Here is a 24,855-nt window from a genome sequence, read left to right on the forward strand (position 1 = left end):
TTCAGTCCCTCTTCTCTCTGTCTTTCCCTTCTGTCTCTAATCCTGTGTCTGTCCTGTTTTCCTCTCCTCACCGCTCATCTCTCTCTCTCCCTCTCTCTCTCTTCAGTCTGCTGTCCACATGATCCCAGCTGAGGAGAGAACGTGTGTCTTCAGTCTGCAGGAAGAAGGAGTTTACTGCGTCCGAGCTCAGACCGTCCTGCGACCGGCGCTGCAGAGCGACAGCACCAACACCCAGTGTGTCTCCTTCACAGGTACAGAGCTCCGACTCCGGTCCGACTCCGGTCCGGTCCCTCTCAGACTCACTGACTTGGAGGTGCCGGCCCAGACCTCCATGGGGCCCGGAGTTAGTTACATAACATAGTAATTACACAGGAATGGCCTAAACTGTGGTTTAACACGATGAACACGATTCCAGTCCTGGTCCCGGCACCGATTCTGGTTCTGGTCCTGCTATCAAATTACTGTATTTTATGTTATTTGTTTGGTTGTTTGTCTGCTTGGTTTTGCCTTGTATATGTTAAGTGTGTATGTGTATGAGAGTGGACCACTTTTTCGAGTCCATAATAAAGATTATTATTATTATTATTATTATTATTATTATTATTATTATTATTATTATTATTATTATTATTATTATTATCCGTTCTGATTCTGGGCCCAGTTCGGCTCCGGTCCCGGTCCTGATTCCTGTTCTGGACCTGTTCCTGGTTCTGGGCCCAGTTCAGGTTCTTGTCCGGGTTTGGTCCCGGTTCCGATAACGTTACCAGTCCTGGTCCCGGCCCCGTTTCTGGTTCTGGACAGGACCTGGTCCAGGTTCTGGTCCTGGTTTCAGTTCCGGTACCAGTTCTAGTACTCACCTGATCTAAGTCCCGGTTCTGGTCCTGGTTACAGTGGATTCTGGTCCAGACCTGGTTCCAATCCCAATGCCAGTCCTGATTCGTCCACGTTTACGGTTCTAGAACTGGTCCAAGTTCTGACACTAGTATCAGTTCTGGTCCCGGTGTAGGTACCAAATGTGTCCGGGCTGCCAGATTTGTCCGGGGGCCGCGACTGGCGATGATGTGGCACATCGTGATTGGTCGTGAGGATTTATAAAAGTTTTAGGTAGACGAGAGTGAGCTATTTATATTTTCTTATGATAACATTAAACATTTACACAACTAACAGTGACGAAAATGATTAAAATACTGTAATTAACGCTGGTGTTCACGAGCGTTTGTTTGACGTTGCCTAGGAGATCTGTGCCAAATCTCGCGAGAGTGTGTTGTTAAATATGAGTCCAATATTTATTATGGGGCAAAGTGACTAACTTCGCTAACATCCGCGATAGCATCCAAGTAATTGCATTACGCCACCACGACCAATCACGATGTGCCACGCCACACATCTGGTACCTGCACCGGCACCTACCCTGGTTCTGGTTCTGGTCCCAGACCCGATCCTTGTTCTGGTCTTGAAAGTGGAAAGAAGTGCTGTCTTATTCCTGTTACAGCATCTGGACCCTTCCAGACTCTCACACTCAACACAAAGAAACAGAGAAACAGACACCGGTGATACAGTGGAATGTTTAACTGATCCAGTCAGTGAATATTCTGATGACGGAGTTGAGTTCGTGTGAGCAGGTTGAGTGAGACGGTGTTTCTCCGTTGCAGCTCCAGATGTGAGGTGGAAGAAGCCGACCACAGTGACCGTCACCGTCCTCATCATGGCCGCCGTGCTGTCCGCCGTGTTCTGGTCCATCTCCCACCGACGTCCCGGTGCCTGTCAGAGATATTTCTCCAAAGAGCCGCTGCCCGACGCTCTGGTCAGTTCCATCTCTGATCAATACACCAGAATGATGTTTGCCAAAAGCTGATTTAAACAACTCATAATAATAAGTAGTCGAAAGATCTAATTAATGTTGGAGGCTGTAAGGTCTTGTAGGATCTGTTTGGCAATCTAAAAAGACTTTTAATATTTTATAAATCAAAATTTTACTGTGTTGAAGACATATTTGAATATTGGTTCTTCATCTTTTCTCAGAAACGAACTGACGTCGACATTCAGATCCCGATGAGTCCTCAAGAGGAGGAGCCCTGTGAGCAGATCCACATGATGCAGAGCGTCGACCCAGAGCTCCACGCATCAAACACCGAGTTCACGTCACACCTGGACGACCAACGGAGCGACCTCCCGCTCGCTGGGGAGTTCGTGGTGTAAACGTCTCTCCTTGTGTCTGAGAGGAAGTTCTGTTTAAGCTCTGTGGGACTGATCTGCTTTGATGGGGGTCGAACCAGGACCAAAGGTCTGAGGCCTGAAGGAGGCGGAGCATGAAGCCCTCGGGGGGCGTCGCCTGGTTGAATGATAAAATATCCCAAAATGACTTGTTTACATTCAAGTGAGGAAATGAAAGTGTATCACTGGATCATTGTGTTGAGTGAGGGAGGAAGTCGGAGCGCAGCAACACAACACTCGACTGTCAACATGACCTCTTGTTTTTGTGCTGAGACAAAATGAAAACCAGGCTTTGATTGTTGATTATTTGTCACGTTTGCTTCTGTTGGACAGTTACCAACCATTTTGGATTTGGTTTGTTGAACCTTTTGATGGAGTCTGATTCATATCACTGGAATAATTCAAGACTTTTATAGTGATTTATTCATTCACTGAAAAGTCCTGGGTGGCATGAAGTATAATTCAATTGCGTTGTTCACTTCGTACCATGAAAAATGTCATTTTTAGGGATATTTCCTATTTGATTGACGTAAGGTGTACAACACAATGCACCGGTCACAGACTGTACATTACATAAACCCTCAACCTGCAGCTCCAGTCGTTCTCTGTAGAAACTGTGTTGTGATGAGTTCACTGCCCTCTCTTCAACAGGAGTTCTCCTCTGGTTGACGGTGATCGTCTCCTGTCCTGGAGGATGAAGCTTCACCTCATTTGATAGAAAGTAATACTGTATGTTGTTGGAAATAGTGTTTTATATTTATCAGAAAATGGCTGTGAGCAGCAAAAATCCAAATGAAGGAACGTACACAATGTTTTATATTTTTAATAAACAGTAATTTAAGAAATTCAGAAATGTCATTTTCTAAACAGGTCGCTTATGAACATTGAAAGTGTTTCACTTCAGGTTTGATGCAACATGGACCTCTGTGATTCATTAAAGAGGAACTATGCAAGTCTGGTCGCTTTTTTGCTGTTTTGCTAACCCTCCTCATGTCCATGTGCATTTGTTTACGACAAAGCTGTCAAGAAATCAATCAACAGAGCAGTAGATAACGTTACATACGATACGATGTTACAACGAGTATATTTGGTTAGTAGACAGCTGACTGCAGCTGGGGCTTCAAAAATGAAGTTTACTGCCAACTGCACACTTCCTTGTTGCATACAATTCAGCTGAGCAACTGGGGTCAAGTAGTGGTAACACTGATCATTACTATACTGTTCTTCTAACAGCAAGCTAAACCCTTCAGCATTTCACCTCCAAGGAACAGTCTTTAGTTGTAGTTGGCAGGATTTTAATGCAGAAATGGTGAAACTGAAACAATAAAGGATACATACATAAATCAGTTGTAATGTCCCTTTACAGAGCCTTATACATGATAAGGATGCTAACTTATGCTAACAACTGTAGCAACATGTTATGTAAAATATCAAATAATTATGTTACTACAAATCAAGTTCTTTCAATATTAATATTACAAAATAAATACTATGACTACAAACAAATGTACTCACAGCCAATGCCACGTGAAGAGAAATTATACTGGATGAAGATGGATTACTCTCTGTCTTTATGCACACCGAACTAGCATAAACTCAGGACTAGCATAAACTCAGGACTAGCATAAACTCAGGACTAGCATGTGTTTTTTACATCACTTCCTTTTGCTATCAAAATAAAAGCTTGCATTTCAAAATAAAACAATACACATTTTAATGTTACACCACACTCCCCGCCTGGCGTCCCAGGACGCCATCTCTTCATCTACACAGCATCCGACTCTAAAAGCAAGATCAACTCTGAAGAAGGTCGAAGGTAGGTCTTGGGGGGGTGATGAGACGTCACCTTCACATCCACCTTTCTCACCAAGCCATCCTTGCTGGGGTATGTCTTCAGAATCCGACCCATAGACCACTCATTTCGTCTTGCTTGTTTATCCTTTAACAACACCACGTCTCCTTCTTTAAGGTTTCGCCGCGTTGAATGCCACTTGCGTCTGCACTGAAGAGTACTCAAGTATTCTCTACGCCACCGGGCCCAGAACATGTTGGCAAGAGCCTGTACTCTTTTCCACTGATGTTTGAGCAGGTTAGCGCCTGTTGAATCCTCGGGAGGGATTGGAGATACCCCAACCTTCTGCGTAAGAAGCATAGACGGTGTGAGGATCAAAGGGGCCTCAGGATCTGAGGACACTGGAATCAGCGGTCTGGAGTTGATTATCGCTGTGACCTCAGCCATCAGCGTACTCAGAATCTCATGAGTGAGCGTTATCCTTCCAGCTTGGAGCAACATGGAGTCCAGAATGCGCCTCGCAGTTCCGATCATACGCTCCCAACTGCCTCCCATGTTGGATGCGTGAGGAGGGTTAAAAACCCAAGTACATCCCTGGGTGAGAAGGTAGTTTTTCACAGTGGCATCACCTTCTGCTACAAACTTCAGATCCTTGGACGCACCAATGAAATTGGTGCCACAGTCTGACCGTAGTTGTTTAGCTGGTCCCCTGATAGCAAAAAATCTGCACAGTGCATTCACACAACTTGAAGCACTCATCGATTCAATGAGCTCAATGTGGACAGCCCTTGTGGACATGCACGTGAACAGTATTGCCCACCTCTTACTGTTGGCACTGCCACCTCTGGTCCGGCGGGTACTGACTTCCCAAGGCCCGAACACATCTAACCCTACATAAGTAAAGGGTGGTTCTTGTTGTAGACGCTCTGAGGGTAAGTCAGACATCTGTTGTTGCTCCACTCTTCCTCTTAGTTTTCTGCATGTGACACACTTGTAGATAAAACCAGTGATAGCTCTCTTCGCACCCACGATCCACAACCCACTTGCACGGATCGCACCCTCTGTGATGTGCCTTCCTTGGTGCTTAATCCGCTCATGGTGATGGCGAATGAGTAGGGTGGCAACATGGTGCTTCCCAGGGATGAGAATAGGGTGAATCTCATCTGTTCCAAGGTTTGAGTGCTTGATTCGTCCACCTACCCGAAGAAGACCCTCACTATCAATAAAGGGCTTGAGCATTTTCAGACGACTGTTATTCGGCAAATCTTGTCCTTTTTGGATGCAGTCAATCTCATCTGCATACACCTCTTCTTGCACTATCTTGATGATGGTGAGCTCCGCTCCCTTGAGATCAGTACAGGTAAGATTTTCTTTGCAGGAATGCCAACCATGACATTTTGGGTCCTGTAGTGTCTTGTGGAAAGCTTGGGCAATATGACGCAATAAGGCTATAGCCTTAGTCAACACATGCCAGGAAGAGAAACGTTCGAAACGATTGGTGTTGAGTCGCTTCTCCGAGACTCCAGTGACCAGAGCTGTGACTTCTGGACGGAGTTCCACATCTGTGGTTGCATTAACCAGCTCAAAGTGATTGTCATTGGTTACTGAACTCTCAGGCTTAAGCAAGAAACTTGGCCCAGTCAACCAGTCGATGCTCTGCAGCTGCCCTGCCGATACAGGTCTCGTCGCGTGATCTGCTGGGTTGTTTCCAGTGGGAACGTATCTCCACTGCTCCGGGTGGGTAGACTGCCTGATACGTTGTACACGATTGTGTACATACACGTAAAACCTTCGTGACTCATTATGTATGTACCCAAGTACAACTTTGCTGTCAGTAAAGAATGTTGTCCTGTCAAGTTTGAGTAGAATGCTCTCCTGGACCACCTCTGCAATTTCTGTAGCTAACACCGCAGCACAGAGCTCCAATCTGGGCACAGTGAGACCGGCTGAAGGTGCCAGTTTGGCTTTGCCAAGGACAAAATTGACTTCAACGAGACCATCCCCCTGGGTGACTTTAAGGTATGCTACAGCTGCGATGGCTCGGACCGATGCATCTGAAAACACACACAGTTCCACTCTTGTGGCCTTTGAGAGAGAAAAAGAAGTGTAACAACGTGGAACATTCAAACTGTTGAGCTCTTGCAAGGAAGTTTGCCATCTTTGCCACTCTGCAAGCTTCTCTGACGGCAGAGGTGTGTCCCACTCTGTACCTTGAGACATCAGTTCTCTTAAAAGCATCCTCCCTTGCACTGTCACAGGGGCCAAGAAACCCAGAGGGTCAAAGACACTGTTAATGGTGGAAAGAACCCCTCTTCGGGTGAATGGTTTCTGGGCTTCAGGGATGTTGAACGTGAATGTGTCGGTCGTCATGTTCCAAGCAATGCCTAGGCTTCGCTGGACAGGTAAGTCATCAACAACAAAGTCCCTGGATTTGGTGTTTTGAACTCGATCCTCTGTGGGAAAGGCGTTGATGACATCTGCCTTGTTTGAGGCGATCTTGTGAAGCTTGATGTTGTGGCATGCCAACAGATTCTGGGCTCTCTTCAACATGTCCACAGCTTCGGCCTCCGTTGGAAATGATCTGAGAGCATCATCTACATAGAAGTCTGTCTCTATGAAGCAACGGACATCACCACCAAAATCCTTCTCACCTTCTTGGGCTGATCTCCGTAATCCATAGATCGCGACGGCTGGTGATGGGCAGTTGCCGAACACATGAACACGCATCCGATAATCCACCACATCATTGTCGAGGTTGTTGTCTTTGTACCACAGGAAACGCAGTACATCTCGGTTTTCCTCATTCACCAGAAAACAATAAAACATCTGTCGGATATCAGCTGTCACAGCGACAGGTTCCTTCCTGAACCTGATCAGGATGGCCAAGAGACTGTTGTTGAGATTTGGCCCAGGTAGCAGCACATCATTCAAGGACACACCTCCAAACCGAGCACTGGAATCGAACACCACACGGATCTTACCAGGCTTTTGTGGGTGGTACACACCAAAAAGAGGGAGATACCACACTTCCTTCCCTTCTTGAAGAGGTGGTGCAACCTCTGCATGATGGTTGTCTAAAAGCCCTTGCATAAACTCCACAAAGTCCTTCTTCATGGACGGCTTCCTATCAAAGTTATGCCGCAGGGACATCAGCCGTTGGAAGGCATACTGACGATTGTTTGGGAGGCATTTCCTTGGCAGGCGAAAAGGCAGGGGAGCAACCCAGTGACGTGTTTCTTCTTTGTGGAATCCCCTGTCCATCAGTTGCATAAACACCTGGTCTTCAACTGAAGGTGCAAGTTGGTGGTCTTTCTCAGTCCTCTGAAAGACACCGTCACCCAAATGATGTCCGGGTTGAGCATAAGAGTCCAGCACATCCTCACTTGCCAAAGGACCATTTTCCTTTAATCCCCCTCTGAAGTCTTCCTTGACATTGACAACGTTAGCACAGGGTAGCAGGTGACTTGGGCGACCATTATCCAGAAAGCATGTCTTAAATGAACTGACGGCATTGGGCGCGTGTGCTCCACCGAGACACACATCACCAACGATAACCCAGCCCAAGTCGAGTTTCTGCGCAAATGGTGCGTCATGAGGCCCATTGTGCTGCTGGCGCACTTTGTGGACTCTGAGAATGTCCCGTCCCAAAAGAAGCAGGATATCTGCTGAGGAATCAAGAGGCGGTATCTCTGAAGCTATAGCTCTCAAGTGGTCATGATGGTACGCTGCCTCAGGAGTTGGAATTTCCTCTCTATTGTCTGGCATATGATTACATTCGATCAAGGTTGGAAGCTGAATACTCACATTCCCATCTAGTGATTCAACGACGTAACCATGAGCTCTTCTTCCCCTGGTAGTCACAACTCCAGCACATGTCTTCAACACATATGGTTCTGCTGCTCCTTTAATCTCGAAGACGTCAAAGAATGCAGTTTTTGCCAGTGACACATTACTTTGTTCGTCCAAAATGACATACATTTTTCTTTTCTCTGGACGATGACCTTGAGGGTACACGTGGACGAGACACATCTTTGCACATGACTTCCCTTTGATTCCACCACAAACATGAGTACACATTGAGGTTGAAGCTGAGTCGGATGGATCTTCTGGTGCATCACTGGGCTCCCCGCCATGATCCTTGGAAGTCTCTGTTCGTCTAGTTTCTTTTGGGGCAGGACCTGGGTGGAGCGAAGCCACATGTTTCTCACTGTTACACTCCATGCATTTTATTGGTATACTACAGTTCTTGGCTTGATGACAGACTGAGGCACAACAGCGGAAACAAATACCATTGTCTCGAAGAAACTTCTTCCTGTCATCAAGGAGCATTCCTCGAAAGACTTTACATTTCCGAAAAGCATGAGGCTTCTTGTGTAATGGACAAATCTTGTTCAGATCTTCCATTCCTTTTGCTGTATCAGTAGTTGAGTTGCTAAACACATCTGTCTTGTGAATGGATGCAACGTTTTTAGTAGTCTGGTTTCCAAACCTTTCCTTTCTTATGTTTGGTGTTATGGAGCTGGACAAGCTGAAGCTCGGATCATTCCTAGCCTTTGCTTCTCTTCTTACAAACTGAGAGAATACTGGGAATGGTGGGAATGCAACATTATTATCTTCCTTATATTTTGATCCAAACGTCATCCATTTTTCTTGGAGATGGAAGGGTAACTTTTCAACAATTGGACTGATTCCTCGTGCTGTATCCAGACACATCAAACCAGGCAGGTATCCATCCTCTTTTGCGGCTTCAAGCTCAAACAATAGGTCACTGAGCTCACGAAGCTTCTGATTATCTCTGTTACCAATCCTTGGGAAGTGCTCCACCTTTGAGAACAAAGATCTTTCGATGGCCTCTGGTGAGCCATAGCACTCCTCGAGCCGAGTCCAAATCAGTTTAAGGCCAACCGATGGGTGTTTAATGTTAACCGCCTTGACTCTGCGTGCATGTTGGCTTGACTCCGGACCCAACCACTTGATGAGAAGATCTATCTGCTCATGGGCTGAAAGATCCATGCCCTCAACTATGCTGTTGAATGTTGCCCTCCATCCCAGATAATTTTCTGGCTGGTCGTCGAATCTTGTTAGTCCACCTGAAACCAGCTGGCTCCTGACCAAATACTTTGCCAGATCTGATGTGGTACCCTGCATGTCTTGAACCGCTGGTAATTTTGCTGAGACACCCATAGAAGCTGGATGAGACTCATGAAATGATGCGGGAACATACTGTGAGTGTTGTGCAGAACTTGTCTGTGGATGTTCTTGATAACGCTGATGGGAGGCCGGCTGATTGATGTGAACTTGAGGGTAGAGGTTTGAGTCGGGCTGAAACAAACCTGGCTGATGTGGGCTAGAGTATTGCTGCACACTTTGATCTTGAACAGTCTGGTTTTGCTCTTCCTTACATGGACTCAACAAGGGTTGGCTGATTGGCTGGGGGTCCCAATGCCCCTCAACTTGCTCTTCTTTAAGGGACCTGCAGATTTCAGGTGAGTGTTTTTCTAAATATTCTTTCACTTTCTCACGAGAACTTTTCTGTGAAGGTAACGACTCAAAGTCAGACTGGTTCGACTCAGCAGCAGCCGCTGCTTCCATCACAACAGCCTTTGCCATAGCTGCTTCAGCCTCTTTTTCTTGCTGTAGTGCATCCAGCTCCGCTTCCAGGCGTGCCTTTTCTATCTTAATTTGAACCTCCTTTTTACTGAAAGCTGCTCTAGCTTTGGCGGCTTCTGCCTCTGCGCGAGCTTTAGCAGCTGCTATGGTAGCACCTGATGCTCCTGAGCGTGCAGATTTACTACCTGAAACTCGTGACCTTGTTTTCAGGCTTCCTTGTTCCTGTTGCGTTTCTGATTTGTTATCCATATTTTAGCTAGCAGCGATCAATATGGGGTGCTGAGGCCGTACAGTGTTATTACTGTTTAAACTGTCCAACTGTAAAAGCCGATTCTGATCCAGTGTCCTCTGTAAAGTGGGATGGCTTTTCACTATACTGTTCTTCTAACAGCAAGCTAAACCCTTCAGCATTTCACCTCCAAGGAACAGTCTTTAGTTGTAGTTGGCAGGATTTTAATGCAGAAATGGTGAAACTGAAACAATAAAGGATACATACATAAATCAGTTGTAATGTCCCTTTACAGAGCCTTATACATGATAAGGATGCTAACTTATGCTAACAACTGTAGCAACATGTTATGTAAAATATCAAATAATTATGTTACTACAAATCAAGTTCTTTCAATATTAATATTACAAAATAAATACTATGACTACAAACAAATGTACTCACAGCCAATGCCACGTGAAGAGAAATTATACTGGATGAAGAGGGATTACTCTCTGTCTTTATGCACACCGAACTAGCATAAACTCAGGACTAGCATAAACTCAGGACTAGCATAAACTCAGGACTAGCATGTGTTTTTTACATCACTTCCTTTTGCTATCAAAATAAAAGCTTGCATTTCAAAATAAAACAATACACATTTTAATGTTACACCACAATTACATCTCATTACAGATCTCTCCATATAAAGCTGCAGCAGTGGTGACAGTAATGGTCCCTAGCTGGTTATTGGTAGGATTGATTATCACCTCAGCTGACTGTTCAGTTGATGTCTTGCCGTCTTATGGCTTAGACTGACATATCTCAGAAACTACTTGCTGTGATGATCTAAATTCAACTACAGCTTCTGAAGACATAGTAATGTGATTTGAGTGAGAGTCGTGTGACTGTGACCAGAACAACACAGGATTCAAACCTTAAGGTAAAGACAGAGCAACAGCCTCTTTCCATCTCATTATCTGTTCTAGCTACATGAATCACAGTATGTTCTGCCTCACAGAGCTGCTGGCCTCATACAGACTCTGATCTGTCTGTTTTATTACTATAGCTGCATATTAACAGGCTATTTTACAGGGTACACTGTCCCAGGTACATCATTCCTTCAGTCAGCCCGTATAGATAACATGAAGGCAATTAGGTGGAGTTTGTACCTCATTGACAATAAATGGTACAACAGCTCAGAAGACCAAATGTTGTTCAACACCAAAAAGTATGGTACTTTTAAGACAGGGTTGTGCTCCAGACTATGGGGTCTTTGGGCTAAAAGGGCTTTCTGTTTTAGTTTATACTTTACTGAACTTCATCAAAATGTCTCATATAAAGTAAAAGTTATCAAACTGCCAGCTCTTCTGCCACTCCTTCAGTCAGTCAGGTGGACTTTGTCCCTCAGAGACGATAAAAAGGCAGAAACCACACGGTGGTTAGGACAGAGGTCCAGACCACAATACTGTTGGACTGGAAGGACTGGCGTTGGTACGGTATGACCTTCAGCATAATTTGAGCTTTGGGCTGAGAGGAAAGAATAATGTAGCTCTGGATTCAGCTGATTGGCTGTGGGCTACAACTTGAGTCTCATTCTGTCAGCTTATAAATTATCTAATAAACTGTCTCTTCTAAAGACAGGACAATGGAGTGTAAAACTAGAAGGACAATGGAGGTGGCAGCTCTTGGGCGGCCTTTCAGCCTCGGGATGTTGTACGACTGCCGTGAAGACTCACTGGTACCTGGTAAGAATTAACATGTAAAGATATTGGGTTTATCACAACCAAACACTAATAATGGTCCAGTCATGAAAGCCTTTCACTTGTTATTGTAAAAGACTTTCATGACAGGGAAAACATTTACGTAGTTCTGCTGACCCAACTGATTGAACTTACAACAAAAGGACCTGAAGCTGTCTGATCTTATTCTGTACAAGGCTTTTCATTTTGCAAATATAAAATGTGCCACCATTGGACAGTGTCTGTATTTGTAACATTAGTTGTATTAGTAATTGTAACAGTAAGTCATTATTTGAGATCCCAGCCATGATGTTTAAATTGCTGCTCTTCATGCAAATTATTTGTACACAGTGGTTAAGTTTGGTAATGTTAAATATTTTAAGTGCTTGCTTTGACATTTGCTGTTGCTTTCTTGGCCTGGTCACCACTATAAAAGAGATTTGGGTCTCAGAGGGTTTCACCTGGTTAAATGAAAGTTTAGTAAAAACAACAACAACAAAAAACTTCACTCATTGCTAAACAGATTGAGTTCAAAGCTTTTTGAAAGCATTCAGATTATGTATTTAAAAACTGAACAGAGTGACACTTAGACACAACATTAGTGTGTGATTTTGTTGTTTATTGATTTAAAGGATCATAGGGCAGGATTAATGAGAACGGTCAGTGACGCGACGGCCGCTGCGCGTAACTACAGCAACCAGGGAAGCCACCGGCACGGGAGCGCGCACAGACTTTTCACTGTTTACTTTACTCTTTACAGTCTTTCCTATCTGGGGAGGGGGGGGGGGGGGGTATTTTACTGTAGGTTCTCGCTCTCACAGACAGACAGACAGACAGACAGACAGACAGACAGACAGACACACACACACACACACACCTTCACTGTGCTGCAGCAGGAGGCTGCTTGTCTGTTCCTCTGAGCTCCTCTGCATGGATCTGTATGGGCTCCTACAGGCCGGTACCGAGAATTAACGCGCCGGGTCCGGGTGTCAGGCCGCATCTGTCAGGGTCCGCGGTCCCATGAAAACCAATAAACACCGGACATATTCATGATTTCATAAAAAAAAAAAAAAAACGGACGCGTCGCGGACACGCCGGCCAGGACGTGAAAAGTGGACGTGTCCGGGCAAAAGAGGACGTTTGTCCACCTGCCTGATAACGTTGTTAAAGTTATAACGTCGGCTTTTAACCGCTAGCTGCGGCTAACGGCTAATAATAAGACAGTAGTGAAGAGGGAGAGGGTGTGTAAGTTAGTGACCTGCCTGCTGCTGTGTGCGTGAAGGGAGGGGGAGAGAGAGTGGCGGTGGGGGGGGGGGGGGTTAACAGGGCTTTCAGTTGTGCTGGGTCGTTTGCTGGCAGTAACAGTAGGCCTAATTTGGATCCACCGTGGTTCAGAGCGATTGATATAACAGGGAGTGTCGCCACTCTGTTACTGTATCAATGGCTCTGCCGCGGTTGCCCTCTTCATGTCTCCATTCCATTGATCCATTCGAAGGCAGTCGTGGACGCGCTGACGTCAGGTCCGCCGGCCAGCGCGCGAAATTCACCCCCTGAATTGCAGCGCATTTTGCTGCACAGACCCCGTTCAGGGCAATGGAGAGATACGCGGGTGGGCTCGTTCTTTTTGGTTTTGAACGCTTCCTCACCCATTATTATTTAAAAAACGTAAAACGCATGGGTATTTTCCGGTATTTTCTCACAAATCCTGCCCTATGATCCTTTAAGTCGGATATCAATGAATTACTGCCTGTTTCTTTCTGGAACCAGTGTTTAATGAAGCTGAAGGTGTTTAAATGCATCAAAAACGACACAATACTAGTATAACATTTCCATGTTTCCCACATTCTGTGTCACAAACTATAAACTGTTTTCTTGTATGTAACAACATCTATTGCACGTCTGTCCGTCCTGGGTGAGGGATCCCTCCTCTGTTGCTCACCCTGAGGTTTCTCCTGGTTTTCCCTGTTAAAAGGGTTTTCTATGGAGTTTTTCCTCAGTTGATGTGAGGGTCTAAGGGCAGAGGATGTTGTTATGATGCCATGCAAAGCCCTTTGAGACAAACTGATTGTAAAAACGGGCTATACAAATAAAATTGCCTTGCCTTGCCTAGTATCAACATTTTATAAAAGCAGTTAGCAGCTGATTTTCTGTTGTGGGACTTCACCTGATAATCTGTCAGGAGGAAACTGGACTCTATCCCAAGAGCTGTAGTGAGAGACCCCGACGCGAAGCGGAGGGGTTCCATATGTAACACAAAATAATGATAAAAAGAGATTTTATTCATGTAAAATTAGACCGTTGCTCGGGACGCTGCTCTGACCAGCGCAGCACAGAAAAGAGAAACTATGCAGGATATTTACTTTATGTTTCATTTTTACCGTCATTAAACAGCTTCGGACTAATTGTGATGTTAGATAAACGACTTGTAACCTGTTACAGGGAGAGTGGAGGCTCCTTATTTCCACATCGTGGCTGAAAAGTAAACTTGCATCAGAACTTCTGACCGTGTCACAGCTCCTCTCCTCTCTGTAGCTCCGCGACACAAACGCACCCCATAATCTCTTGTTTATGACAGGTACGACTACACACAATACATCGTAACGTGTATGGTAATCCATCGATCCACTGATTGATTATCAAAGGCTTCAAATGCACGAACGGGAGGAGGCTCAGCAAAACAGCGGCCGTGACCGGACATGCAGAGTCGGCCGTTGCTATGGAGTCCCTAGCAACGTCCGCTCAGCGGTGGTCTATCGAGAAATAAACACCGCAGAATATTGGTGATTGACCAATCAGAATCGAGTATTCAAGAGCGCCGTGTTCTAAGTAAGGGATAATGTATAGTTCGGAGGTTGTTATGGAGAAATAAACCCCGACAGGTTGTATGGAACCCCTCCGCTTCGCGTCGGGGTTCCATACAACCTGTCGGGGTTTATTTCTCCATAACAACCGACCAACTATACATTATCCCGCTTAGAACACGGCCTACAACTAAATCATTCAATAATGTAACACAAAATAATGATAAAAAGAGATTTTATTCATGTAAAATTAGACCGTTGCTCGGGACGCTGCTCTGACCAGCGCAGCACAGAAAAGAGAAACTATGCAGGATATTTACTTTATGTTTCATTTTTACCGTCATTAAACAGCTTCGGACTAATTGTGATGTTAGATAAACGACTTGTAACCTGTTACAGGGAGAGTGGAGGCTCCTTATTTCCACATCGTGGCTGAAAAGTAAACTTGCATCAGAACTTCTGACCGTGTCACAGCTCCTCTCCTCTCTGTAGCTCCGCGACACAAACGCACCCCATAATCTCTTGTTTATGACAGGTACGACTACACACAATACATCGTAACGTGTATGGTAATCCATCGATCCACTGATTGATTATCAAAGGCTTCAAATGCACGAACGGGAGGAGGCTCAGCAAAACAGCGGCCGTGACCGGACATGCAGAGTCGGCCGTTGCTATGGAGTCCCTAGCAACGTCCGCTCAGCGGTGGTCTATCGAGAAATAAACACCGCAGAATATTGGTGATTGACCAATCAGAATCGAGTATTCAAGAGCGCCGTGTTCTAAGTAAGGGATAATGTATAGTTCGGAGGTTGTTATGGAGAAATAAACCCCGACAGGTTGTATGGAACCCCTCCGCTTCGCGTCGGGGTTCCATACAACCTGTCGGGGTTTATTTCTCCATAACAACCGACCAACTATACATTATCCCGCTTAGAACACGGCCTACAACTAAATCATTCAATAATGTAACACAAAATAATGATAAAAAGAGATTTTATTCATGTAAAATTAGACCGTTGCTCGGGACGCCGGTCTGACCAGCGCAGCACAGAAAAGAGAAACTATGCAGGATATTTACTTTATGTTTCATTTTTACCGTCATTAAACAGCTTCGGACTAATAGTGATGTTAGATAAACGACTTGTAACCTGTTACAGGGAGAGTGGAGGCTCCTTATTTCCACATCGTGGCTGAAAAGTAAACTTGCATCAGAACCTCTGACCGTGTCACAGCTCCTCTCCTCTCTGTAGCTCCGCGACACAAACGCACCCCATAATCTCTTGTTTATGACAGGTACGACTACACAAAATACACGTAACGTGTATGGTAATCCATCGATCTACTGATTGATTATCAAAGGCTTCAAATGCACGAACGGGAGGAGGCTCAGCAAAACAGCGGCCGTGACCGGACGCGATGTTTTTTTTCCTACTATGGCCACCTATGGCCGCGCCAAGACCCGCCTTACTCCACCTCTGATTGGCTGCCTCTGCAAGGCTAAGCCTATCCCTGCATCTTACCCTAACCTTAACCACTCCCTTCACACGCCTAAACCAACCGTCTTTGCCTAAACCTAACCGTCAGAGTCGAGGGCATCGTGATAAGCCAATCAGAGGCCTAGTAAGGCGGGTCTTTGCCTGGCCATAGCAGGAAAAAAAATTTTGCTGACCGGACATGCAGAGTCGGCCGTTGCTATGGAGTCCCTAGCAACGTCCGCTCAGCGGTGGTCTATCGAGAAATAAACACCGCAGAATATTGGTGATTGACCAATCAGAATCGAGTATTCAAGAGCGCCGTGTTCTAATTGACAATACGTCATGACCAAGGGGGTGGATCGGACTACACGCAGGCGTAGCTCACAGTCGGCCATATGAGGACGGGCAACTGGCTCTGACTGTGGCTGCAGTTACAGTGCAGTAGATGGTGATCCAGTCATCTTCACTAAAAAAAACGATTCATAACTCTGTGAAAAATAAATCTGTATGTAGCTATTACTTTAACTATTTGCATAATGTCACTAAAATGTTACTTTTACAAAAAAAATACATTATTAAAATTATCCGTGATTCTAAATATGCTGCATCATAACTGCATAAACGTTCATAAAAATCAAACCGTTATGAAATCGGACAAAAACTGAGCAAGTTCTAGTCATTATAGCAGAACATGCAGCAGAGGCTTAAAGCAGATATCATCGGCACGGCCGTTTCGGCTAATGCTGTGTTCAAGGCAGGCTTTTGAAACCGTAAGTTACAGCTTCAAGTCACAACTACGACTTGGTAGCGTTCCAGGTAACCCGTAGCTCGTGTTTTTACCGTCCTGTTGTCTGTGAAAGTTCCCTATAACGGCCACTCGTAACTTCCGACCCGTGAACTCGTACCAGATCGAACTGGTATGACTTCACAGGAAGGAAAAACACAAAGTACGAGTTTCCTTGAACGCACCATGAGTTAGCAGCCCCCGCCCTTGTCAGGCATCAATTGGTCCTCGTGCTACGTCACCACATTCACGCGCATCCCTTGGCTGCACACACAGCCCTTCATGCCGTTCTCTCCCCTCATTGGATAACACTTGTATCCCACAAGGAAAATTTTCTCCTCGGGTTACAGCAGAGCAGAGTGACGGAGAGACTCGTGTTTAGGCTGAAATACTTCATGTAAGTGATTGCTGACGGAAAATAGGACTATTTAGGACTTATATTAACAAAAACATTCCACTGATATCTGCTTTAATGCTCTGAGGGAGAGAGTTGCCCGTCCCAAGGTGGCCGCCGTACTGGCTACGCTTTGTCATTGGGAAACAGCACTGTGAGTCATCTAGTTCTTATATATATCTATGGTCATGACTGTCACAAGCGAGTCTCATTCATTGTTTCATTCAGTTTTTAATAAAATCTATGTTCTCTCACCAAACCTGTGTCATAATGTTACTGTAGTCAATCTAAACTTTAACCCTCCTGTGTCCCCATAAAAAGTGCAACACTTAAGTCCCTGGGGGCAAAAAGTGCCCATCAATAAAAACAGTAATATAAATATTATATAATAATGTGTCGTTCCAAAAATTTTTTTTTAATTTTTTTTAGTAACTTCTCCTCTCACCATACATATCAAAAATTCATTCATTTTCAACATTTTAACCCCTTAAATGCCAGGTTTTATGATCACAGCCTGATTAAAAAAAAAAAAAAAGTGAATTATTTACTATTCCATAAATGCAAAATGGTTAAATTTTTGGCGGATTATCAGAGCCTGGGAGTATGAAAAATTGAAATAAAAACCATTAAAAAAAAAAAAAAAAAAAAAAAATCCTCCAGAGGTACCGGGTATGGCCAGCTGTGCTGCCCGACCATAGTGCACTGGTACGCGGGTAAGAGAAGCACGAAGACTCGCTGTCTGTTTCAGTCCTCCAAGCACGCCTGGATACGGAAGCAGGAGCGACTTGATCTCGGTTGGCATCAGCGGAGGGTCGCCGAGCAGCCTGTACCATCTCGGCGAAAAAAAAAAAAAAAAAAATCTCCAGACCTCCAGAGCCACGGGGTCTGGCCAGCCGTGCTCCCCGCCACAGTGCACTGATATGCGGGTAAGAGAAGGGGAGACTCGCGGTCTCTGGAGATCACCACGGTTTCCTCTCTTCCCACCTCCGTAAACACGGCCTGACTTCCGGGCTTTCGTTTTGAGTCACTTTTAGGAACGCTTATGATGTCACGTAATATGCGCTACATCAGGAACGCACGCACACGCACACACACACACACACACACACACACACACACACACACACACACACACACACACACACACACACACACACACACAAACACACACACACACACTCTCTCCACGCAGTATGCAGCATGCGGCGCTATGGAAGCCCACAAATGCTGCAGTTATACACAGAAACCCACACTTTTTTTTTTTCCCGCATAGAGCCACAGTCCTCAGGGATTCATTTGATGCAAAATACCCAACTTTTTTTATTTCTTTTTTTGCCATAACGCCTTGCAAAAGTTGACAATGGTAAAATTGCATATTTTTCATATGCATTTCATATGGTGCATTTACTCCTGCAGGGGCAAACATACAAAAAAAAAAATTCAACTAAAATTTAGTAAAAACTTAAATTCTAAGGTCCTGGCATCTGGTTAAAAGCATTGATAAAGAAAAATATATATATTTTGCTGTAATAATGATGAGCTGAAAAAATGATGTTTTTCATAGATTTACATAGGCTGATTTTCTCTATCACGATTTAGAGTCAAGTTTTGTATCATGTGAAATACACAGTAAAATACATAAATATGTAAATATTTGTATTCAGGCTAAGTCACAGGAATCCCCTCAACTAAATTCAGCAAAAAAAAAAAAAATCTACTGGATTGCAGTACCACACTAAACCCTCTGGGTGGTAGCAGCTCCATAGGATTTCAATGGCACTGATGGGGTTAATGGAAAAGTTATGCAAATCTCAGGAAAACAAAATAATATCAATTTTTGAAGGGTCTTCTTGTAATCAAACAAAAAAAAGTTTTGAATTTTTTGAATTTACACAATATAAAAACACATCCAAAAAAAGTGTTTTTAATGGAAGTCAATGGGGCAAAAAGTGCCCCTAGGGACTTAAGTGTGAGTATTTTTTTAAAACAGTGTATAATTGACTTTTTTTTAAAAATTCGCTGAAATACCTAAAGGCATCCCCAAAATACACAACTGTGGAAAATTTCATGGCAAATGCACCAACACAGCCAAAGTTATTCACAAGAGAAAGTCCAAATGGGCACTTTTTGCCCCTAGGGAATCGTGATTTTTGGCGTGCTGAAGCAGTGATCGAAACACCGTCCGCCGACACTTCCGGTTCATTATGTTCGACACGGTGTCGAGCAGGTGGAGTCGAGCGTAACATCACTAGTGCAGAGGGTTAACATTTAGCTTGAGCTACAGCTTGAGTTACATAAATTGGCTGGTTTTGCCTGCTTTGTAAAATTTTTATTTTTATTTTTTATACAATTTAAATTTAATTTCAATTTTGGATTTGGATCTCAGGATTTAAAATCTGTGTTAAGTTTCATTGCCCCCTTTTTGGTTGACGAGAATAGCTTGTAAATTAAAGCAGAAGTGAGTGATCCGGTCGTTTTCGCTAATGCTGCGTTCCAGGCAGGCTTTTGAAATCGGAAATTACAGCTTCAAGTCACAACTTACGACTTTGTAGCGTTCCAGGCAACCCACTCGTGTTTCTCCGACCTGTTTTACCGGTGAAAGTCACTATAACGGCCACTCGTAACTTCCGATCGGTGAACTCGTTCCAGATCAAACTGGTACGACTTCACGGTCGGAAAAATACGAGTTTCCTTGAACGCACAGGTAACAGGAGATAACAGTCCTCGTCCCTACGTCACCACATTCACGTTCCTTGGCTGCACACACAGCCCTGCATGCCGTTCTCTCTCCTCATTGGATAAAAACTGTAGGATACGATAAATGTTTTCTCCCCTGCTCAGAGCAGAGCAGAGTGACTGACAGACCCGTGTTTCAGTCCAAACACTCTATGTAAGTGATTGCTGTCGGAAGATATAACTATTTAAGACTTATATTAACACAAATATATCACTCACTTCTGCTTTAAGTTAACTGTAATGCAACAACTGTTTTCTGTATCAGACTACCACCACTCAAACATCACATTATTTTTTATAATGCTCTGTGTAAACCTTAATGTCGCCATAAAACACAATAAAGAACTATTTCTTTTCTTTTCTTGAAGGAATGACACTGTGGGACCGTGATGTTCTGGAAAAAGATGCAAGAGAAGTACCAAAACCTTACAGTGACTTTGAAATAGTTGCATCTGAATCAATTGAGGATAAATCTTCATCTCTTAATGTTCAAGCTTCTCTGAAAGCAAGTTTCTTGAGTGGACTGGTTGAGGTTGGTGGATCTGCTAAATACCTGAATGACAATAAAACATCAAAAAACCAGGCCAGAGTAACAATGAAGTATGAGACAACAACAAAGTTCCAGCAGCTGTCGATGGATCATCTAGGAAGAGGCAATGTGAAGCATCCATATGTTTTTGATGAAGGAATAGCGACGCATGTAGTCACAGGGATTCTTTATGGGGCACAAGCTTTTTTTGTCTTTGACCGTGAGGTGTCAGGAAAAGAAAGTCATCAAGACATTCAGGGAAACTTGAAATTGATGATCAAGAAGATCCCATGCATTTCTATAGAGGGTGAAGGTTCATCGAAGATGAACGACAAGGACAAAGAAAATGTTGAGAAATTCTCCTGCAGATTCTATGGAGACTTTTCTCTTGAGAACCCTCCAACATCCTTTCAGGATGCAGTACAAGTCTACAAAAGTCTCCCAAATAAGCTGGGACCCAATGAAAAAAATGCTGTACCAGTGAAGGTCTGGCTGCTGCCACTGACAGTTTTAGACTCTTCTGCTGCTAAACTTGTCCGTCAGATAAGTGAAGGATTAGTTCAGGAAGCTCAGAGCGTCCTAGAGGACTTCAATGAGCTGGAAATGAGGTGCGACGATGCAGTGAGAACAACAACTGTACAACAGTTCCCACTGATCGGTCAAAAACTTAAAAGTTTCAAACAAATGTGCTCAGAGTTCAAGCTGGAATTTCAACAGAACTTGGCAAAGACACTTCCTTCAATCAGAGGAGGAGGTGAAGAGGAGGTCGTGCTCATAGAGATCCTGAAGAAGATACACTCTTGTCCTTTCAACAGCAAAAGCCTGAATGAGTGGGTGGACTTGAAAGAGAGAGAAATCTACACCTTAATGTCTTTTACCAACATGATGAAGAACACAAAGATCGTCCAGTCTCAACATCTGCACAAAGAAATCCTCAGTGTGGAGCATGCTGTGTGTTTTGTCTTCACCTCACTGGGAAGTCATGAACCGTTCCTCTCAGCTTTATCAACCTACTTAAGAGGAAAACCCAAAGCAGACGATGCTCAACATCCACAAACTCTTGATGTGGAGAAGGAGCAGTGGTTTGCCTCAAAAGAAGTAGCAGGTGAAATGAGGCGTAAAGCAAAGCTGTTCATTGACTTTGCAGAGGCCAACAAGGAGAAGGAGAACATAAAGTTCCTGACAGTCGGTTTGACAAGTGAGACAAAGAAAGGTTCAAGCATCTACCTTTATGAAGACGGCTTCTCTGTCACTGAGAACTTTGAACCTCCTTCAAAGCCTGAAACTGTGACAGTGAGTGACAGAAACCACAACAGTGTGACTCTGAAGGTTTCTCCACCCAGGTTTGGAGCAGAGGACACCAGCTCCTACTCTGTAGAGTACCGTGTCAGTGGAGAGGATGGATGGAAGGAGCAGACAGCAGCAGAGGCTGGAGAAGTCACAGTGAGTGGTCTGAGTCCTGAGACAGAGTATGTGTTCAGATGCAGAGCAGTGACCTCAGTAGGTGTTGGACCAGTCCTTGAAGTCACTGGTTCCACTAAAACTTTGCCATGCAGCCCTCCAGGAAAACCCCAAGTTGAATCATACTCCAGTGAGATATCAGTCATCTGGCAGAAACCTGCTGAGCTTGGACAAGATGTGCAGGTGTTGAGCTACATGGTGGAGTACGCCCAAACACACAGCGAGGGGCAAGAAGAAGATCTCCAATGGAAACAACTGGTGTCCAGGGCTGAGGAGGCGATCATTTCAGGACTTCAGTCAGAGACTGGATATGCAGTCAGGGTCACAGCTGATTGTGGAGCAGCTGGCAGAAGCAAGGAAAGCATCACTGTTCATGTCTGCACAACAAAATCCAAACCTCTCATAGAAGACCTCAAACGTACAAGTAAAAGGATAAAATCTGATTCCCCCTCAGTTTACAAACTGCCTCTGACAGAAGAACAAATCAACATTCCTGTTTGCCGGAGGTATAACTTTGGCAGAGAAAGCTCAAGGAGAAATCGCACTGTGATTCTTCTTGGAGTGACTGGGTCAGGAAAGTCCACTCTGATCAATGCAATGATCAACTACATTGTTGGTGTAGAGTGGAAGGACCAAGTCAGATTCACATTAACTGGTGATGAAAGTCAGACCTCTGCAGTCACTGTGTACAAAGTCAACCATCAGGAGGGTTTTAAGATAGGCTGCTCACTGACCATCATTGACACACCAGGCTTTGGAGATACAAGAGGCATAGAGAGAGACAAAGAGATCGTAGAGCAGCTACGTAATCTCTTCTCCTCTAAACATGGTGTCAGTGAGATTGATGCTGTGTGTTTCGTAGCTCAGGCTGCTTTAGCACGACTCACACCAGCACAGAAATATGTGTTTGATTTAGTTCTCTCAATCTTTGGAAAAGATGTGGCAGAAAACATCAGAGTTCTGGTGACATTTGCAGACGGCCAACGTCCACCAGTTCTAGAGGCGATCAATGAATCAGGTGTCCCATGTCCTAAAACAGAAGCTGGACTCCCTGTTCACTTCAAGTTCAACAATTCAGCTTTGTTTGCTCACAACAAGTCGTCTGCAGCAGAGAGCAGCAGTGAGGAGGATGATGATGAAGATGGAGGCTTTGATGAGATGTTTTGGAACATGGGGACAAAAAGCATGAAGAAGTTTTTTGTTGCTTTGAATCAAATGAAGACTTTACGTTTGACACTGACACAGGAAGTCCTCAGAGAAAGAAAGGAACTTCAGAATTCAGTTGAGAGTTTGCAGAAGCAGGTTAAAGTTGGATTAGCAAAGCTAGAGGAGATAAAAGAGACAAGTGAAAAACTGAAAGAGCACGAGGCAGAGATCAGCAGAAATGAGAAGTTTGAGATTGAAGTGGAGCACAATGGTCTAAAAGAAAAGAGAATATTCAAAGAGCTGAAGCAAAAATACCTTAGAGCCACAGAGGCTAAGACATCTGTGGAGGCACTGATTGAAAAGCTGAAGAAGGAATATTATCGTGTGCAGGATGAGGTGGGGAAGTTGATGAAAAGATCAGGCCAGTGTCTAAACAGACTTAAAGAGATAGCACTGAGGCCAAATCCTCTCTCCACTCCAGAGTACATCGACATGCTGATTGAGGGAGAGAAATCTGAGGCCAAACCAGGCTGGAAGAGACGAGCTGAGACTCTGATGGACATGAGAAAACAACATGAGACAATGGCTAAAATAGAGAGAGGAGAGAAGCTGCTCCAGAGTTCACCTACTGACCTCAGTGATCAAATCGAGGCCAAACGAAGAAAAATAAGTTAAATGACAACAAAGACCAAACTGACACCAACACTGACATCAGTGAAAACCAGGACAAGGACTCTGATACCAAACAAGACTAAAACTGATGCAGACCAACCAGACAGAGACTGAATACAGTTGTAATGCAGATCCAGAGCTCGTTCAAACCAGAAGCCACGAAAAGACCAAGACTGATCGTAACAGAAGTGACAGTTAAATTCATTCTAACCCAGACAAGATTAATCAAATATAACATGATGGCAAAATGACACTTTGTTGGATGATGATATTTGTTGTTGTGACTGTTGCTTTTCTAATTAATTTCTAACTAACTGTATAATCAGTTAATTACTAATACAGCTTTAGTTAAATTAACACAGATGCTGTTGTATCCAGATAATCAATATTCGATTTAAATCAAATAACTAGCAGGAAGGTGTTAGTGATTATAACATTATTATTTAGTTAATAAATAGTTTGAAGTGCAACAGAGCAGAACAAAGAATGAAAATCAGCTTTTCACAAGACGCCATGACTCACAGGAGTAAATCATAGTAACAATGTACAGATGATATAAAAGCAAAGTTTAATGTTTTTTTTTTTTTTTTTTTTGGTTTGAAGTGATTTAGAGATAAGTATAATCTTGATTTGATGTTTCTCTACTTTCTTTGTTGTTTATACTTTAGGCTACTTAATGAAGCGTGTTTGAAATCACAGTGTTAAAAAAAATTTGTTCTCGGTTTTTCAAATTAATTTCTAATAAGCTGTATAATAAATACAGCAATATTCAATCAAATAACTGACAGGAAGGTGTCAATGCTGAAATTATAATGTTTAAAAAAAATGTTTATAGTGCAACTTGTCTAGAACAAAGCATGAAAACAGCTTTTTCATAGTAACGCTGTACAGATGATATAAAAGCAAATCATGAAGCAAAATCTCTTTGTTTGTTTGAAGTGGTTTAGTGTTTAGTATAATCTTGATTTGATGTTTCTCTATTGTCCATGTTGTTTGCAAAATGTGTATCATGATTTCTCAACTGCAAATAAAATCAAATTAAATAATTATGGACTAAGCAGAAATAAAACAACCTGAATCTGATCCTGAATCCTGTGGTTTCATTATTCAGTTTCATTATTGATCTCTGCTTTCAGTGTTTTTCTTTTCCTCATGAGTCAGTTTTCATCCACGTCCTCACCAGTGTTAGATCTGAGTCGATCCTACAGGCTGATGTTCACACAGCTGGAATCTACATCAGTGCAGAGACATTTTTTATTTATTATTTAACAATAGATTCACACACAGG

The 24,855-nt window shown here is 43.7% G+C and overlaps 2 protein-coding genes across 2 annotated transcripts in view; both read left to right on the top strand.

Annotated features, from left to right (window-relative positions):
- Positions 1-2,669, top strand: part of il20rb (interleukin 20 receptor subunit beta) — a 6,330-nt gene extending 3,661 nt beyond the window's left edge. The window contains exons 5-7 of the mRNA XM_085805353.1: positions 107-251; positions 1,653-1,804; positions 2,023-2,669. Coding sequence (XP_085661479.1) covers positions 107-251; positions 1,653-1,804; positions 2,023-2,199 — 474 coding nt within the window. The 3' untranslated portion in view covers positions 2,200-2,669. The remainder of the gene's footprint in view (positions 1-106; positions 252-1,652; positions 1,805-2,022) is intronic.
- An 8,724-nt stretch (positions 2,670-11,393) lies between these two features.
- On the top strand, positions 11,394-24,201 carry LOC146969814 (uncharacterized). The gene is made up of 2 exons (XM_085805293.1): positions 11,394-11,572; positions 20,128-24,201. Exons 1-2 carry the CDS (start codon positions 11,473-11,475, stop codon positions 23,568-23,570), a joined length of 3,543 nt encoding a protein of 1,180 aa, XP_085661419.1. The 5' UTR covers positions 11,394-11,472; the 3' UTR covers positions 23,571-24,201.
- Positions 24,202-24,855: the final 654 nt, after the last annotated feature.

The sequence above is a fragment of the Trachurus japonicus genome, chromosome 17 (assembly GCF_045865225.1).
Source record: "Trachurus japonicus isolate A0001 chromosome 17, Traja_1.0".
NCBI classification, from domain to species: Eukaryota; Metazoa; Chordata; class Actinopteri; order Carangiformes; family Carangidae; genus Trachurus; species Trachurus japonicus.

Bases quoted from the DNA above. Each gene is read 5' to 3' on its own strand.
- LOC146969814 (XM_085805293.1), top strand. From the start codon at position 11,473: ATGGAGTGTAAAACTAGAAGGACAATGGAGGTGGCAGCTCTTGGGCGG. The intron at 11,573-20,127 runs GTAAGAATTAAC...CTTTTCTTGAAG, and splicing joins TGAAGACTCACTGGTACCTG to GAATGACACTGTGGGACCGT.